At 41.3% G+C, this 17,730-nt stretch overlaps 1 protein-coding gene across 13 annotated transcripts in view; it reads left to right on the plus strand.

The window, feature by feature from the left end:
- stxbp5l (syntaxin binding protein 5L) overlaps positions 1 to 17,730 on the plus strand; it is a 169,717-nt gene that overhangs the window by 119,977 nt on the left and 32,010 nt on the right. For 8 of the 13 annotated variants that reach the window (XM_058082203.2, XM_058082207.2, XM_058082204.2 and 5 more), the window contains exons 19-20: positions 3,425 to 3,493; positions 8,615 to 8,680. In XM_058082203.2, the coding sequence (XP_057938186.2) occupies positions 3,425 to 3,493; positions 8,615 to 8,680 (135 nt within the window). The remainder of the gene's footprint in view (positions 1 to 3,424; positions 3,494 to 8,614; positions 8,681 to 17,730) is intronic. The other 5 variants (XM_058082206.2, XM_058082209.2, XM_058082212.2 and 2 more) reach the window with 1 other exon arrangement.

Here is a 17,730-nt window from a genome sequence, read left to right on the forward strand (position 1 = left end):
TCGATATGGCTACCGACATTTGATATATTGTCCAGCGCTTTTTAACAATACCAATATTGGAAATAGCTTGTCCCTCAAACAAATATTGTGTAATTATATGTCTGTTACTGTGATGCCACTGGATGCATTCCACAAATGAACAGTAGCCACGTTTACATGAGGAGTTTTTCTCTTTCTGAATGGAATCTTTCCGAATGACCTTTCCGAAAACAATGGTATCCATGGAAAGGAATATTCCAATCTCTTGTCTACATGTACCGCTATAATCATAAAACATATAAAATAAAACAGAATAGTCAATGAGGCATACGCAGTAAAACGTAAACATCAACATCACGTGATACCGACTTCCCCGAGTTTTTCTTTCACTTGTTGGAATAATTCCGTATTGCCAGTTTTTCATCTGTCCAGTCTTGAAATTAGTTTGGATCAAAAACGAACTTTCCGCAGCAGTCCAGTGCCGATTGCTTACCTCCATTTTTAAAACTGAAGAACGTCTCGAGCTGCGTGTTACGTCATATCTGAGCATGTGCTGAAAGAACGCACCCGGCATAAATTTAAACAGGAAAAGATCAAATTCAATCTTGCTAATATTTTACATTTAAAATCGGGACATGTTTTATATAGATATATATATTTTTTTTTAATAAAACTGGACTTGTGAATAAAGTATAGAAGGGTTTAGATTCTGTTCCACAGATGGCGGCACACCGAAAGCTGCTTGCCAACTGCCAATAAACCACAGAAGAAGAAGGCACCCTGACAACTTTCCATTTGAGCGGGTACAAGATACCTCAATCAGATTGGGGAAAGGAATATTCCACCCCCGTGAATCCGATTATATGTTCATTCGGATTGGCACTTTTCTTTCGGAATGAGGTGTATACAAAGGTTCGATTCTTTCCGTTTGAGCAAATGAATATTTGGGTCCATGTATACGTGGCTAATGTTTGTGCAACATAACACCAACAATGCAATATACAAAGTAAGTGTCTGTTTTTTTAAGAGTGACCAAAAGTCGACTAAAATAACATATTCTGCTATGAACAAGTAAGATAAGTCATAATACATTCTCAAATAGGAATCCAAATAATGCTGGCAACAACACAATTTCAAAAGCGGCACAAACATCTGTATAAGAACAAAGTATCTGTGAAAATCTGTGAAATTTTGAACTTGCTGAAATTATAAGCTTGTTGAGAGAAAAAGAGACGTACAAAAACGGATACCAAACCATTTTTATGTTCTAGTGATAGTAAAGCTTTGGAACACTTCTTCTAACGGTCATTCTGTCAAATAAAGCAATTTCTGTAGTCCAACCCCCCTTTTTCCTCCTCTCTCTTTTGCCTGTCTCTCATAGAATTCAGTAGAGAAACAAAAACATCCACCCATGTGTATTTGCCTGTCACACTTCTGCACTGTGATATGAGGGGCATGTTAACAGGATATGTTATGTCAGTCTGCATTGCATTATTATGCATGTTGTCCCTTCAGTTGGCGTCCTGTCTTTATTTTAGTCCTGCTCAAACTGAGACCCCGGAGTCAAAAGCCATACAGTTCTTGTCGTCCCTCCCGACCTATGCCACCCTTTTCCTTGAAACTGATCTTTACTGTCAAATGACTTTTTCACACTAATACTCTTTGAAAATGTTCAGTATGTTAAATATTTTACATGGCCATGTTGATGTAGGATTATTTTATAATGGAAAATGTTGTGATTTGGTATTAGTGTGAAAAGGCAGTGACAAGGTGGATGGAAGGGTTACTCTAAGCTCCAGAGGTAACTCTTTTCATTGGTTGTTGCATAAGACTTGTTATTGGCTGTTGACGCACTTGTAGTTTATAAAGGTCTCTCTGTGTTGGCTCTACAAAATCAATTTGGAAAGATAAAAAGCAGAGCACGGCGGCCTTTTCGCACACCACAGGGGGTGCTAGATTTAACAGAACACAGTCCTGCCAAACAACAGGCCAAATAAATGACGCTTTCAGACTCTTTCTCTTACATTTTTATTTCTCAGCTAATTCCAACATTTTAAGCAACCACACAGAAAGTCAGTCAATGCAACAGCTTGATGCTGCTGGTAACATTTTGTTGATATATTTTATTTTCTTGAGTTGAATATTGCCTTAGTACAGGGGTGTCCAAACGTTTTTCTACCTTGGATTTAAAAAATAATCAATTAAATATGACATGTTCTCCAAACCTGCAGATATTTTTACAAGGATCCTGTATTTTGTGTGTTTTGTTGTACTATTGTGAACAAAAAATTGCTATATAAGTCATTTCTGCTACATGATTAATACTGACCAAGTGCAGGAAAATTCAATCACCCACTGTCATCATGCGCGTTATTTAGCACAGGCAGCACCTTGAACGCAGTCTGTTTTGCTTCTAACCTACAATAGCCGCAAAACAAGACGCTAGGCCGTGTAGTTATGAGGCCAACTTTATTAAGTTAACTATGAACTGAGATACCTCACAGCTAGGAGACCAGGGTTCAATTCCACCCTCGGCCATCTCCGTGTGGAGTTTGCATGTTCTCCCCGTGCATGCGTGGGTTTTCTCCGGGTACTCCGGTTTCCTCCCACATTCCAAAAACATGCTAGGTTAATTGGCGACTCCAAATTTTGAATGTGAGTGTGAATGGTTGTTTGTCTATATGTGCCCTGTGATTGGCTGGCGACCAGTCCAGGGTGTACCCCGCCTCTCGCCCGAAGACAGCTGGGATAGGCTCCAGCACCCCCGCGACCCTCGGGAGGAAAAGCGGTAGAAAATGAATGTTAAGCGTATGTACTGTACATATTACATAATGTTCTCTGATTGGTTTATCGCCTCCAGCGTACTTATCACGTCCCTGATGATCCGACAGTCAATCAAGCACAGCCCTTACCAAAGTTGCACAACAACAGTTTTACAGATTTTGAAACTCAGCGCACACATAAGGCGCATCATCGAGTTTTGCACATTTTTGTGCAAAAAATACGGTATTTTTCTTTTTTTTTTGCTTTTTTGTTTCATTTGTTTTCATAATGTGCCGCTGGCCAAAAACATAAACAGCCCCAGGCCGCACTTTGGACACCCCTGCCTTAGCATTTCTCCAGCCTGCTGCATTTGCAGCTGCTACCTGATTTCACTTTCTTTCCACTCTAAGCCAATGTTTTCTTTTCTCTTTCCCCTTCCCCCCTTTTTCCTTCATTACGGCCCCCACACTTGCTTCTCATGATTCCTCTCATCCATCCCTCTATGCTCAATTATCTCCCTCCTTTCCTTCCCAACTCCTTGATGTTCACGTCTCACCCACATCTACTTACTGTTCCACTACACCCTCCTTACAACCACTTCTTCATCCACCCCTCCCTCTACCTCTCCAACCTAATGGTGACTCTGTGGCGGCTGGTGTGGGCATGTGGGCCTGCCTGACAGAATTTTGCATGCGTGGCCTGTCTAACTTTTATTCCGATTCAAAGAAAAGGATTCGTACATCCTACCAGAGTAAGTCAAGCCTACTCGGTAGGCTGCAGGGGGTGTGTGTGTGTGTGTGTGTGTGTGTGCGTGCAGGGGGTGGGGGTTTCTTTGTTTAGCTTGTTGAAGGTTGTTGACAAAGTTAAATAACAAAGCCAAACCAAAGAGATGCTTGGAATGACGGTGGCGATGTCTGGTCTCATAACAGGATATCAGAAGTGATTTAGCCAATAAACTGGAGCTGCCTGTTCCACTCATGTCCCTGGTTTGTCTTTTACAGAAACACAGACGCTCCCTGGAGTCTGTTAGTAAGGCCAGTTATGAATATTACATGATCCATTTGATGGACTGAATTTTTCAAGTCAAATAGAACAAAATTGGTTCACTTTGACTAAAAGCTCAATGTTGAGCATTTGGGGTGGGGTCACGTCAAAGGAAAGAAACTACTTCCCCTTATTGCCTGTGTTTGATGCATGCAATGCACGCAGATCCCGATCCTTCATGTGGTTCTTTGGTTTTGTATCAGTGTATGCCACTTAACCGTGTGATTTGCAGTACATAATCATGTCAACATATCAAAGCAATCTGGTTTTATCGTTCAAAGTTCAGATTTATAAAAATATACTGAACATATGGTAGTGCAGGTCACACCGGGATTCAGCCACTCTGCTCAAAGTAAACACTGATGAGCAGTAAAAATGTTGATAATTCAGCCCAAAAATATGCAATAAGATTATCTTTCAGCTCAGTTAAAGTTGCTGCAAGCCACGGATAGGCGGCTGCTTAGAGGCCGCTAACTAGTTGTCAAGGGAAAATTTGAGAATAATGAGCAGTGCAATTTCATTCCATTTTCATGCAAAGAGACTGACTAATCAATACAACTTGACAAGATGGCTTCTAAAGAAAATGTCAGAGTATTCATGCTGAAATAAAGAAAATAATCCATCCATTTTTTATACCACTTATCCTCACTAGGGTGGCAGGTATGCTGGAGCCTATCCCAGCTGACTGAGGGAGATAAAAAATGAAAAAATGCAGGAGGTTGGTATGTTTGGGCACACTTGGACGGAACGGTAGAATACAGGGCAAGCTGACTCATTTGTTACACCAATCCATGCGTGAAATTGTCCGATACCAAAACCGAGCATATACATGCAGTGTAAATGTTTAAATGGACTACTGGCTATATTAGGGGTCACCAAGGTTTTTTTTGCTTGTACTTTAAGAGAGGTACTTTTACAAAATGAAAATGGCCAAGAGCTACTCATTTTTGTGACATTTATTTTCATAGCTCATTTCAAGCCAAACAAAACCAAATGTTTGTTTTACCAGAAAAGGAACCAAATGCTGGTGTTCACAACTCACATTTTTTTATGCAGCTGCCTCCCTCTTCTGTACTTATAGGTTATCACATGGTTTGTCTGGTATCAGGCCCAGTATCATGCCCCCAAGTGTCAGTATCAGCCCGAGACCGAAGATCTTATTATCACATACTATTTAACCATGAGCTTATTATCACGTACTATTTAATCAAAAGACTATTTTGTTTCCAGAAAATGTTCAGTTTATTACATGTATTATATCTAAACAGTGTAAACACAATAATTGCAAAAATATTTCAACAATAATATTTCATCAACAGTCTTATCTTATCAATGTCTGACAATTAAAGTTCCATTAATCAAGTTTGGGCAGCAAAACAAACGCTGTGTGTTCACGTTTGTGCGCTGTTCTCTGATTGGTTGTTTCACGGGCACGATACCAGAGCAGCGCGCTCTGAGTGGACAGCTACGGGGGCTGATACTGGACATGGTTAAACTCTATATTTTATCAGTATCACTGCCCTGGGCTTTGACACAGTATCATTTCGGCCTTTTCCCGTATCATTCATGGGTAGTTTCTAGGGTACAGGGCCAATTAATACTGTAGTATGTGATAACAGTGTGATATCAGTGACCCCAACGCTCGTTTCAAGCGCGGTGCAAATGCTCACTCGTCGCACGTACTACATGCTCCCAAATCCGTACCGGGGACCGGGGCTTTATAGCCGCTGCCTGACAGATGATCACATTGCGAGCCTCAAACTCACCGTGACAAGTGCTCGCCCCTAAAATGACACACCAATCTAAGCGCTTGACTGTACTCGAATACCAACAACCGTCATTGGCCAGTCATCTTATTGGGTTAGCCATTGGCCAGTCATCTTAGCACAGGGGTCTCAAACATGCGGCCCGCGGGCCAAATGTGGCCCGCAGGACACTAGTTTGAGGCCCCCGTCTTGATATGAAAGTTTAATGTTAGTGCGGCCCGCGCAAGTTTGATATGGATGCTGTATGGTATCATGTACCCAGAAAAAATTATTACGTTTGATTAATGTTCATGTTAAAGGTTAAATAACTGTTAATAGTTATCCTCCCTATCCGTGTGGAAGTGGTAAGTTTTTGGCTATTTAAGTTTAAAGGAAATAACTTGAAGGCTACCGTTTAGGTCGCTAGGTCTCTAGTTTGCGAGTTAGCATGTGTCTCAAGACCCTGCAGTTGCACAAAATGTTGTAAATAAAAAAAGTATAAATGTGACTATAGTTGTGTTTTGTCATGTCTACAGGGCTCTAATAATGCTTTGTGCTAATGCTAATTGTGCTAATTTGTCTACCCACCAACTATATGTGGTTTCTTAAGTTTTTATTATTTGCCGTTTTATTATTATTATTATTATTATATTTTCATCTTATTTTGTGCAGAAAAATAAAAATTAAGATATTTGAGAACAGTGGAATGTTTTATCAGAGCTTATCAGACCCTAGCTCCAGTGGCCCCCAGGTAAATTGAGCTTGAGACCCCTGTCTTAGCGGTTAGCATGTAGGCCACACAGTAAGGAGATCGGGAAGACCTGGGTTCGATACTCCACTTGGGAGTGGGGGGTATGTACAGTGCATCCGGAAAGTATTCACAGCGCTTCACTTTTTCTACTTTTTGTCATGTTACAGCCTCATTCCAAACTGAATTAAATTAATCTTTTACCTCAAAATTCTACACAAAATACTCCATTATGACAATGTGAAAAAGTTTTTTTTTTACTTTTTTTGAATTTATTAAAAATAAAAAACAAAAAAATCACATTTACATAAGTATTCACAGCCTTTGTCATGAAGCTCAAAATTGAGCTCAGGTGCATCTTTTTTCCACTGATCATCCTTGAGATCTTTCTACAGCTTAATTGGAGTCCACCTGCAGTAAATTCAGTTGATTGGACATGATTTGGAAATATAATAACTGTCTATATAAGGTCCCACAGTTGACTGTGCATGTCAGAGCACAAACACCAAGCATGAAGTCAAAAGAACTGTCTGTAGACCTGCGAGATAGGATTGTCTTGAGGCACAAATCTGGGGAAGGATACAGAAACATTTCTGCTGCTTTGAAGGTCCCAATAAGCACAGTGGCCTCCATTATTCGTAAATGGAAGACGTTTGGAACCACCAGGACTCTTCCTAGAGCTGGCCGGCCTTCTAAACTGAGCGATCGGGGACGAAGGGCCTTAGTCAGGGAGGTGACCAAGGCCCAAGATGGTCACTCTGTCAGAGCTCCAGCGTTCCTCTGTGGAGAGAGGAGAGCCTTCCAGAAGGACAACCATCTCTGCAGCAATCCACCAATCAGGCCTGTATGGTAGAGTGGCCAGACGAAAGCCATCAGACCAGAGAATTTTGTTTCTCATGGTCTGAGAGTCATCAGGTGCTTTTTGGCAAATTCCAGACGGGCTGCCATGTTCCTTTTACTAAGGAGTGGCTTTCGTCTGGCCACTCTACCATACAGGCCTGATTGGTGGATTGCTGCAGAGATAGTTGTCCTTCTGGAAGGCTCTCCTCTCTCCACAGAGGAACGCTGGAGCTCTGACAGAGTGACCATCGGGGCCTTGGTCACCTCCCTGACTAAGGCCCTTCTTCCCCGATCGCTCAGTTTAGAAGGCCGGCCAGCTCTAGGAAGAGTCCTGGTGGTTCCAAACGTCTTCCATTTACGAATAATGGAGGCCACTGTGCTCATTGGGACCTTCAAAGCAGCAGAAATGTTTCTGTATCCTTCCCCAGATTTGTGCCTCAAGACAATCCTGTCTCGCAGGTCTACAGACAGTTCTTTTGACTTCATGCTTGGTGTTTGTGCTCTGACATGCACAGTCAACTGTGGGACCTTATATAGACAGTTATTATATTTCCAAATCATGTCCAATCAACTGAATTTACTGCAGGTGGACTCCAATTAAGCTGTAGAAAGATCTCAGGGATGATCAGTGGAAAAAAGATGCACCTGAGCTCAATTTTGAGCTTCATGGCAAAGGCTGTGAATACTTATGTAAATGTGATTTTTTTGGTTTTCTATTTTTAATAAATTCAAAAAAAGTAAAAAAAAAACTTTTTCACATTGTCATAATGGAGTATTTTGTGTAGAATTTTGAGGTAAGAGATTAATTTAATACAGTTTGGAATGAGGCTGTAACATGACAAAATGTAGAAAAAGTGAAGCGCTGTGAATACTTTCCGGATGCACTGTATGTTGTGCGTGGGTTTTCTTCGAGTACTCCTCCCACATCCCAAAAACATGCATGTTAGGTTAACTGGCGACTCCAAATTGTCTACATGTGCCCTGCAATTGGCTGGCAACCAGTCCAGTGTGTACCCAACCTCTTGCCCTGGGATAGGCTCCAGCATACCCACGACCCTATTGAGGATAAATAACATGGTTGGATGGATACAATATACAGCAAATTTTATATAGTTTAATTAGTAATTTTGAAAAAATCTGTTATTTTAAACCACTGCCTGTGACATATGCTCGCCGCTGGTGGTGTTATTATATTTTTTGGTTGAAAAAAATGTTTTGAGCCGGTGGCAAATAGCAGCTTTAACTCATGGATATCTGATTGGCTTTTGTTCAAAATCTAATTTACTGACATTTAAGCAGGATAACTCCATTTTGATGAGTTCAAAAGTGAAGTAAAGTTTAACATAATTGTTAACAACAAAAACGTCTTTGGTCTCAGAGTGGCTGACATGAAGTTGATGTCTGTTGAATCTGTTCAGTTGGTGATGTTAAAATAATCACACATGCCTTCTCTATACTATTTTCCCTTCTTTGGGGCTGCCATTGGCTGTGGCAGGCCTTACTGAACTCTCTGACAACCAGCAGTCCGTTGACATGGAGAGAAGCAAGTCGCCCACCTCAGGTAACCTAGCACGTACACACACCCACACACACACCTCACTGTACCACGACCAGGCTAGATTTCTTTACACGCCATTATCTTCAAGGCTCAGCTGCACCTACGGTGTGTTGTCTGTGACCCCGGACCTTTCACCGCGCCAGTTTCTCTTGATACTTTTTTTTCCACATCGCCCCGTCTTTTCATACGTTGCTGAAAGCTTTGCCAAGGGCTGCAAATCATGCAATGTGGTTGTTGGAAATAGATGGTTTATCTGATGCATTTCAAAGTCACATTGGGATTTTGATATTTTGATGTCATTACTCATTGCGATGAATATTTCAGCCTTTTGTTGGACAAGAGGAGCAAGTCGTGTTTCACAGTGGAACTTCGGTTTTCATCATTAATTCTGTTTCAAAAGGTCTAGTACCATGTGTGATTTATGGAATTCAGTGGTGTTTATCACCTTCTTTGTCACAGTTGGAGCACTTACAACTTTTATTTCTCTGTAATATAAAAAAGCACATATACAGTGCATCCGGAAAGTATTCACAGCGCTTTACTTTTTCTACATTTTGTCATGTTACAGCCTCATTCCAAATTGTATTAAATTAATCTCTTACCTCAAAATTCTACACAAAATACTCCATTATGACAATGTGAAAAAGTTTTTTTTTTGACTTTTTTTTAATTTATTAAAAATAGAAAACAAAAAAAAAAAGTATTCACAGCCTTTGCCATGAAGCTCAAAATTGAGCTCAGGTGCATCTTTTTTCCACTGATCATCCTTGAGATCTTTCTACAGCTTAATTGGAGTCCACCTGCAGTAAATTCAGTTGATTGGACATGATTTGGAAATATAATAACTGTCTATATAAGGTCCCACAGTTGACTGTGCATGTCAGAGCACAAACACCAAGCATGAAGTCAAAAGAACTGTCTGTAGACCTGCGAGACAGGATTGTCTTGAGGCACAAATCTGGGGAAGGATACAGAAACATTTCTGCTGCTTTGAAGGTCCCAATGAGCACAGTGGCCTCCATTATTCGTAAATGGAAGACCTTTGGAACCACCAGGACTCTTCCTAGAGCTGGCCGGCCTTCTAAACTGAGCGATCGGGGAAGAAGGGCCTTAGTCAGGGAGGTGACCAAGGCCCCGATGGTCACTCTGTCAGAGCTCCAGCGTTCTTCTGTGGAGAGAGGAGAGCCTTCCAGAAGGACAACCATCTCTGCAGCAATCCACCAATCAGGCCTGTATGGTAGAGTGGCCAGACGAAAGCCACTCCTTAGTAAAAGGAACATGGCAGCCCATCTGGAATTTGCCAAAAAGCACCTGAATGACTCTCAGACCATGAGAAACAAAATTCTCTGGTCTGATGGCTTTCGCCTGGCCACTCTACCATACAGGCCTGATGGGTGGATTGCTGCAGAGATGGTTGTCCTTCTGGAAGGCTCTCCTCTCTCCACAGAGGAACGCTGGAGCTCTGACAGAGTGACCATCGGGGCCTTGGTCACCTCCCTGACTAAGGCCCTTCTTCCCCGATCGCTCAGTTTAGAAGGCCGGCCAGCTCTAGGAAGAGTCCTGGTGGTTCCAAACGTCTTCCATTTACGAATAATGGAGGCCACTGTGCTCATTGGGACCTTCAAAGCAGCAGAAATGTTTCTGTATCCTTCCCCAGATTTGTGCCTCAAGACAATCCTGTCTCGCAGGTCTACAGACAGTTCTTTTGACTTCATGCTTGGTGTTTGTGCTCTGACATGCACAGTCAACTGTGGGACCTTATATAGACAGTTATTATATTTCCAAATCATGTCCAATCAACTGAATTTACTGCAGGTGGACTCCAATTAAGCTGTAGAAAGATCTCAAGGATGATCAGAGGAAAAAAGATGCACCTGAGCTCAATTTTGAGCTTCATGGCAAAGGCTGGGAATACTTATGTAAATGTGATTTTTTTGTTTTCTATTTTTAATAAATTCAAAAAAAGTCAAAAAAAACCTTTTTCACATTGTCATAATGGAGTATTTTGTGTAGAATTTTGAGGTAAGAGATTAATTTAATTCAGTTTGGAATGAGGCTGTAACATGACAAAATGTAGAAAAAGTGAAGCGCTGTGAATACTTTCCGGATGCACTGTAAGACTCCATTGAACGCATCAGTGCTTGGGGCACATTGCTTATTAGAAGGTAGAAAGGAGACAAAAACTGAAGAAATAAACAACATACCCGCATTAGACTCCCTGCCTAGAATCTGTCTATAGTGTCCCAACTCTAAGCAACTATCCATTCACAAAGTCACCAGTGTGTGGAAGCTTTGATTGGGCACTGTTTGGCCGTACGATAACCGAGACAGTGTACGAAAACTGAGACATATTCAGAGCAATCATTTTTTGGCAAAAATTGAATCCTACGAAAGTCTTTTTTTGTGATGTTGACAAGTTATGCACTTTGGTCTGTGTGTCGTCACTTGTTGAAAACCCATTAATGCTCAAACTTAGTTCTGATTGGGAAACTAATGTTGCATTTATAGTTCAAATGTGAACTTTACAGGAAGACTCATTAAGTGTGACTCAGTGTTGATTCACTGGCGAGAATTACTTAAGCAGATGAGCAGAATGTTTTTCTTTCAAACCTTTTCCCGGCTCGACAAATAAGCACTGATGGTGATGTTTCAGGATTCATTTAAAAGTTGAATTTCAAAGCAAAATTGTTGTGGATGGCAAAAGGTTATTTTTTTTATTTTTTATTTTTCTTTAGGTTTCCTGCAGACATGTATAAGATGGTCAAACTATAATGTGTGAGGAAAATTGGTGAAAAATTACAACTGGTAGGACACTGATAGGAGCTTCGACCGTGACAAAATGTAACATTGCGGATAAGCTGTTATCAGTTGGGATGTGACAGAAAGAAAAAAAAGACAATTTCCTTGTAGAGAATTGGGTGAGAATGACTACCATTGTACTTTCCCTACCCCTTATGTGACCTTTACCTCACCACTTTTTGGCAAAGGCTGTTCTTTGCCATACATTTCTGGTTTTCAGATGAGACTATACAGACTTGATGGCCTTTGTATGATCAGTCTCACTGTTTATCTGAGCTCAACCTATTACTAATAATCTATTTTGGCCAGACCAGGTGTCTTGTGAGGAGGACAGGCAGGCTGACCATTTGGAAAGAATCCATGTCATAAAGCGAGTGAAAGCTTGGGTGAGTCCAAGCTGAAGCCGAATGAATAAAATGTGGATTCGTGCCAAGCCAATTTGAGGCACAAAGTGAGGTGTATAATTGAAGCTCCAAGTGTCATGGCAACAGTGGGGGAGGACACACTGTCAAGTGTGTATGCACACATTTCCTGAGGACAGCATGAATGCGCTCATCCCAATAATGAGGTCAACTAACATTGAAATTCTTGTCTTGCATTGTATGCTGACCACCTCTTGGGAAGGAAATGTTGATTACACTCAATATACGGCAATATCTGAAGATCATCGTCACATGATGACAATAAATTGGAACCAGGAGTGAACTTCTTTCAAGTGAGCCCTGGAAGACATTTTGGATGGCTCTATACGGTCGGCTGGATGGAGGAGTCACAGTCAGGAGCTGTAGGTACAGCTGGAATATGTGCAGATTCTGGAAGATCTATTGTGTGTTGCTGCTTTATAGGATTTCACAAATCCGAAAATGAGGGCCCCTTTAATCTTTGTGCTTTTTTTTTGTGATACATTGATACACTATTGTGAAAATATTTTGACTTTATTACCATAATATTAGAACTTGTCCCCCAAGCTAGGTTTCTGAAACTTTGCTTTGTTTTTCTTTTTTGTCATAATATTATGAATTAACTTTTTCTTTATTTTTTTATTATTATTATTTTTTTTGCTTTAAAAAGGAGTTTATTGTGAGTGAGGAGTTTATTGTTAGTGTCATTCAGTTTGCATGCATGCAGAAAAAAATCTTAATTGTATGACTTTTCTCCCTTATACAGTATCACATTTAGTTCACTCTAAGGGTTTTTTTGGCAATAAACAATATTGATGTAGTCTGGGTTGGTGTCGCATGTCAATGACAAAAATATCACGAGTCAAAGACTTATTTTGCTAGTGCAGGTTTCATGTCCTTCTGTGTTTTATGCACGGTGGACGAGTGGTTAGCACGCAGGCCTGACAGCAAGGAGACCCTAGTTCAATTCCACCCTCGGCCATCTCTGTGTGGAGTTTGCATGTTTTCCCGTGCGTGTGTGGGGTTTTTTTTCTCCGGGTACTCCGGTTTCCTCCCCCATTCCAAAAACATGCTAGGTTAATTGGCCACTCCAAATTATCCATAGGTATGAATGTGAGTGTGAATGGTTGTTTGTCTATATGTGCCCTGTGATTGGCTGGCCATCAGTCCAGGGTGTACCCCGCCTCTAGCCCGAAGACAGCTGGGATAGGCTCCAGCACCCCCGCGACCCTTGTGAGGAAAAAGCGGTAGATAATGAATGAATGATACACTATTGTGAAAATATTTCGACTTTATTACCATAATATTAGAACTTTTTCCCCAAGCTTTTCTCTTTTGTCATAATATTACAAATTTATTTTTTCTTTTATTATTTCCAAACTGTACATCGGTATGAATGTGAGTGTGAATGGTTGTTTGTCTATATTTGCCCTGTGATTGGCTGGCCATCAGTCCAGGGTGTACCCCGCCTCTAGCCGAAGACAGCTGGGATAGGCTCCAGCACCCCCGTGACCCTCATGAGGATAAGCAGTAGAAAATGAATGTATGAATTTCTAATATACTAACATGATGGTTCCATTGTGTCTTGGTCATCATGTCAGCTGGTTTAGTACTGAGCAATTCCTTGGCATGTGGGTGCCGGGATTTAAGGTGCTTGCACTGTGGTCTGTCGGTGATGGTCTTGTGGAGTAGTGGTCTTCACTCGTCTGTGCCTTCCGAGCAAGAGCCAGCATAGCTTCTTCTCGTCTGATTTCGGCTGGAGCGATTCCAGCTAGGAGAGGTAGTTGGTGGTCGGGGTGGCTCGTAGACATCCAATGACCATGCGAAGGGAATCGTTGAGGGCAGTGTCGAGCATTTTTACATGAGAACTGCGGCACCAGACTGAGGTACACTACTAAGCAGCAGTAAAGACCAGGGCCTCTGTGGAAATGTTCTTGTTGTGACTCCCCATGTGGTACCAGGCCATGGGCTTTGCCTTGGCACTATCCAGATATTCTTTGAATTCGATCAAGCTTTAGGCGAAGGTACGTAGGGGACGCTTGAGACTGTAGCCGGGTGCTGTCAACCATGATGTTAATCTGCCGTGATGCTTCCCTGTTGTTAAGGTGGAACATTGTCAACACTGTCTTGTCAATGCTGAGCTTGAGGCGCCAGTTCTCCAGATACAAAGACAGCATGTTCATGTCCTCTGAGAGGCCCCGCTCCACTACCTGTCAGTATGGTTTGCAAATGGACCTCAAGATTACCATCCGCAACAACACATCATCAGTAGGGTAAAATGGTCTAAACCCAGCTAACATTTCCTATTACTGGGTGAACAACACAACCCAACGCTTTGCAATGATAGGAAAAGCAGATATCGAAGGATCAAAAAGCAACATAGCCAATAACGCTAGTAATGGCTCATTTGTGAAAGCTCTTAAAATCAGGTCTTTGATGTTAGCTGCTGGCTTTTTGAAGTGAAAGAGACATTCACTTCTAAGAATCATCTAAAAACACCCTTTTTGATGCAAATGGCCATTGACCCACTACTAGAACCCAAGCAAACAGGTCCAGGTTGCTAGGATCCAGACCAGTAATGGGCAGTTCTTGAACGCCCTTAAAACAAAACCTTGGCTCTAGCCTGGATCCTGGTAATGGCTTGTTCTAGTGATGGCTCATATTAGCCTAGAAATGACTCTTTGATGTGAACTCTTTCACTTCATAAAGCCATGTCAAACAACCCATTACTAGAATCCAGGCAAGTCATGGAGCTAAGAGCATATCTCTAAGACATATTGATGATTTATTGATCAAAATTATGGTTGTTTAGTCGTGGTGGACTGTGTTGTATCGGTGCCATCCTCATTGGTCATTTTGGCATCCATCATAAAACACACAATAAAATGAGTTCATCTTTAGAGCGAGTGTCTCTTTTGAATTTCTACCACGATACCAATCCAGGAAATCACAATGTCTTGGTCCATTTCCATTATAAAGTCTATTATTGTTATGTTTGAGCTTCTCAGTGAGGGAATGAAACAAGATGAAGCAAACTAAATAGACATGTACTTTATGTCTTGGCAGACTCTTTGAGAATTGTAATGTGCAAAAGGTCATAGTCATTCTGTTGCATGATAACTCTTTCATTTTCAAATTAGGAAATGGCACAAGGCAGGGAATAGTGGAAACGGAGATGGATGAAATGTGTTGCTTGCGCTTGATAGCTTGAGCGATCAGGGTGAATATTGACGTCCACCTCCCTGTGGCTGTTTTGTTGCCCCCCCCCTTTCCCCCCACTCAAGGATGTTGCAAAAGGCGGACAAGCTTATTAAGGTAGACAGGCATCATATGTTTCTCATCTCTCCTTCATGCATAGCATCAGCCTAATTTTCCTCATCTTTTTATTTTTTTTACTCCGTTTTGTCATTAGGCACAGTAATTAGCATTTTCACTGAAAGCGCACCCGCGCTTCACATTTTTTTCTTTGTCTTTCAATGTCATTTCATCAGGTGCTTCGGTTTTGTTTGAAGGAGTTTCATGTCAGGTTTGGCTGTAATGTACTTGGGCCAAACCGAGTCAGGAGATGGGCTAATAAGATGTCATGTCTCTGAGCTGTGTCTTGCCTGGCAGGATATATTTAGCACTTAGCTTGTCAGGGGACTGAAGATACTGTGCAAAAACAACGTCACCTGCTCAGCTGCTTGCCGATGAAGTGTTTTTATGTAAAACAATAACTGATTTCCATTTGGTGTTTAATTGATACCAACTGCCAGGCCTTCAGATTTGCCTAAAGGTGTGAGTTATGCATAATGTACTGTATTAAGCATATCATTTTACAGTGGTAATTGGATTTCATTTCTGTGCCTGCACATTTGCATACATGTGCATAATCTATATAATTATGGTAACCGTTTTGCCATCAATAAATAGCCCTATCTTTTAGAGCAATGATCCCTCTATGCACGGTGACTACCTACCTATACACCAAATTCCAAATTTAGTCAACAGCTGCAGTCACGATTCTGCACTGCCATCCAAGGCACAGTTCAAACCTTTGAGCTTCAGATGCTGCTTTTCAGAAAGCATTATGAGTGGGCGGCATTGATGCCCATCATTGTTTCACCTCTGTTACTCTGTGGTTTTGAATGATGACAGAAACAGTTGGCTTGTGTGAGAGCTTTTGTTCTATTCGATTCTAATAGCAATACACATGGAGCCTGTTTTGACTTTACCACTAATTCAATTTAAATAGCAAAATATTGATTTCATGGTAATATTGGTTTCCTCTTGTCATGCTGAATGCTGAAAGGAGGTGGTATGTTAAAGCCTTCCATGATACACTCCTGGTGAAAATTTTACAACTAGTTAAAAAATTGCAAGAATTTACATTTTGTACTGTTGGATCTTAAAGGGGAACTATTGTGCTTTTTCCACTTTTGTTATTGTGTTGATGCTGATGCCAAAGTTTCAGATAATGATGCTTTCACGTTTGGAAGTGAACCCTGAAGAAGTTTGGGATGGCCCTGAACGCTTGATTTCAGAGAGTTTTTTTCTAACATTGTCTCACTATGACTTCAAAGTGATCCTTGTGAGAAATCACAGACTGCATGGAGCCCTGATATGGGCATGCCCAGGTACAAGCGGTACAAGCTGAGTGTGACCAATCACAGCTGGAAGGTGCAGATTCTGGAAGATCTGGAAAGATCTGGCTGGAAATTAGCATAATAGGTCCCCTTTATGGAGGTTCTAAGTAGAACTTCTGAATGCAAAAAGCCAGAAATGGGAGTGAAGCAAAAAAAAAAAAAAAACATAGGAAGCATTTTAATGCAAACTGAAATTAAACTGCAATAGGCTGGTTCAAAAATCTACCAGGTTTGGAACCTTGTTGAAAATGCATGTTTGGGTCAACATATTGCAGTGGCTCTCAAGTGGTGGGGGTAGCCTTTTGAAAAACAACAATAATTAATGACCCAGCGTCCCTGAATGTATCTCCTGTTCTTATCTGTGGTATTGACTTGCTACGACACCATACGGTGCAGGACATGTTTATTTATTGTACCTTTTCTCAAGCTTGGACTGGAGGGAAAAGACACGAAATGGGGACTTAGCATGCCGTCTGTTGTCCAACACACAGCTGCAGATATTTGCTGGACAAAAGCACGCCATGAAGAGATATACAGCCTCTCACCGCTGATGCTCACATTGTGCCATTGTGTCACTTCGATTATAAAATATTGTTTGAGTTGAAAAATTTCCGCAAGTTGTGTCACCGCTTGTCACTGAGTGGTCATGGTGGGTCCTGCAGCCAAACCAATTGAAACCCACTGATCGAGAGTGTAATCAGGTCGATATAAGCAACGTTACTCCAATAACCTGTCGAGTGATTTCCAGTGCTTGTAACAGTGTAATACCACAGAATACAAATATTATACTAATATTAGATTTATTTTAGTGTGAGTGAGTGCATTGAAAATGTACAATCTCGAGAAAGGACATCTTGGTGCTTCGTGGCTGCTTTCAAAAATGTTTGCACCGACAAATATCCTGTTCGGAACAGGAAAAGGGGAGCTCCCCTCTCATCTCCCATTGGGCTTGGGTTCCCATGGCAACTGGTTTGTAGAACACTGATTCTGGTTGTTGATTTGATTGACTTTTAGCCTGACCAGATGAGCTCTGGGTCAAATGATAAGCAGGCTAGCAGTTGGCATGCAGAAATATGGTGGGGAAAGGTTGTTCCTCTGGATATGTATGTGTGTATTTTATGGAAAGGTAACACGGAACGCCATAAACCGAGGACCATCTGTATTCATTTTATGAAGTGTATGATGTCATAGCATGAAAATATTAAACTAATATTTTCCTCAGATGAAC

The sequence above is a fragment of the Doryrhamphus excisus genome, linkage group LG12 (genome assembly GCF_037039965.1).
Source record: "Doryrhamphus excisus strain RoL-2023G ecotype Guam linkage group LG12, RoL_Dexc_Guam_v1.1, whole genome shotgun sequence".
NCBI classification, from domain to species: domain Eukaryota; kingdom Metazoa; phylum Chordata; class Actinopteri; order Syngnathiformes; family Syngnathidae; genus Doryrhamphus; species Doryrhamphus excisus.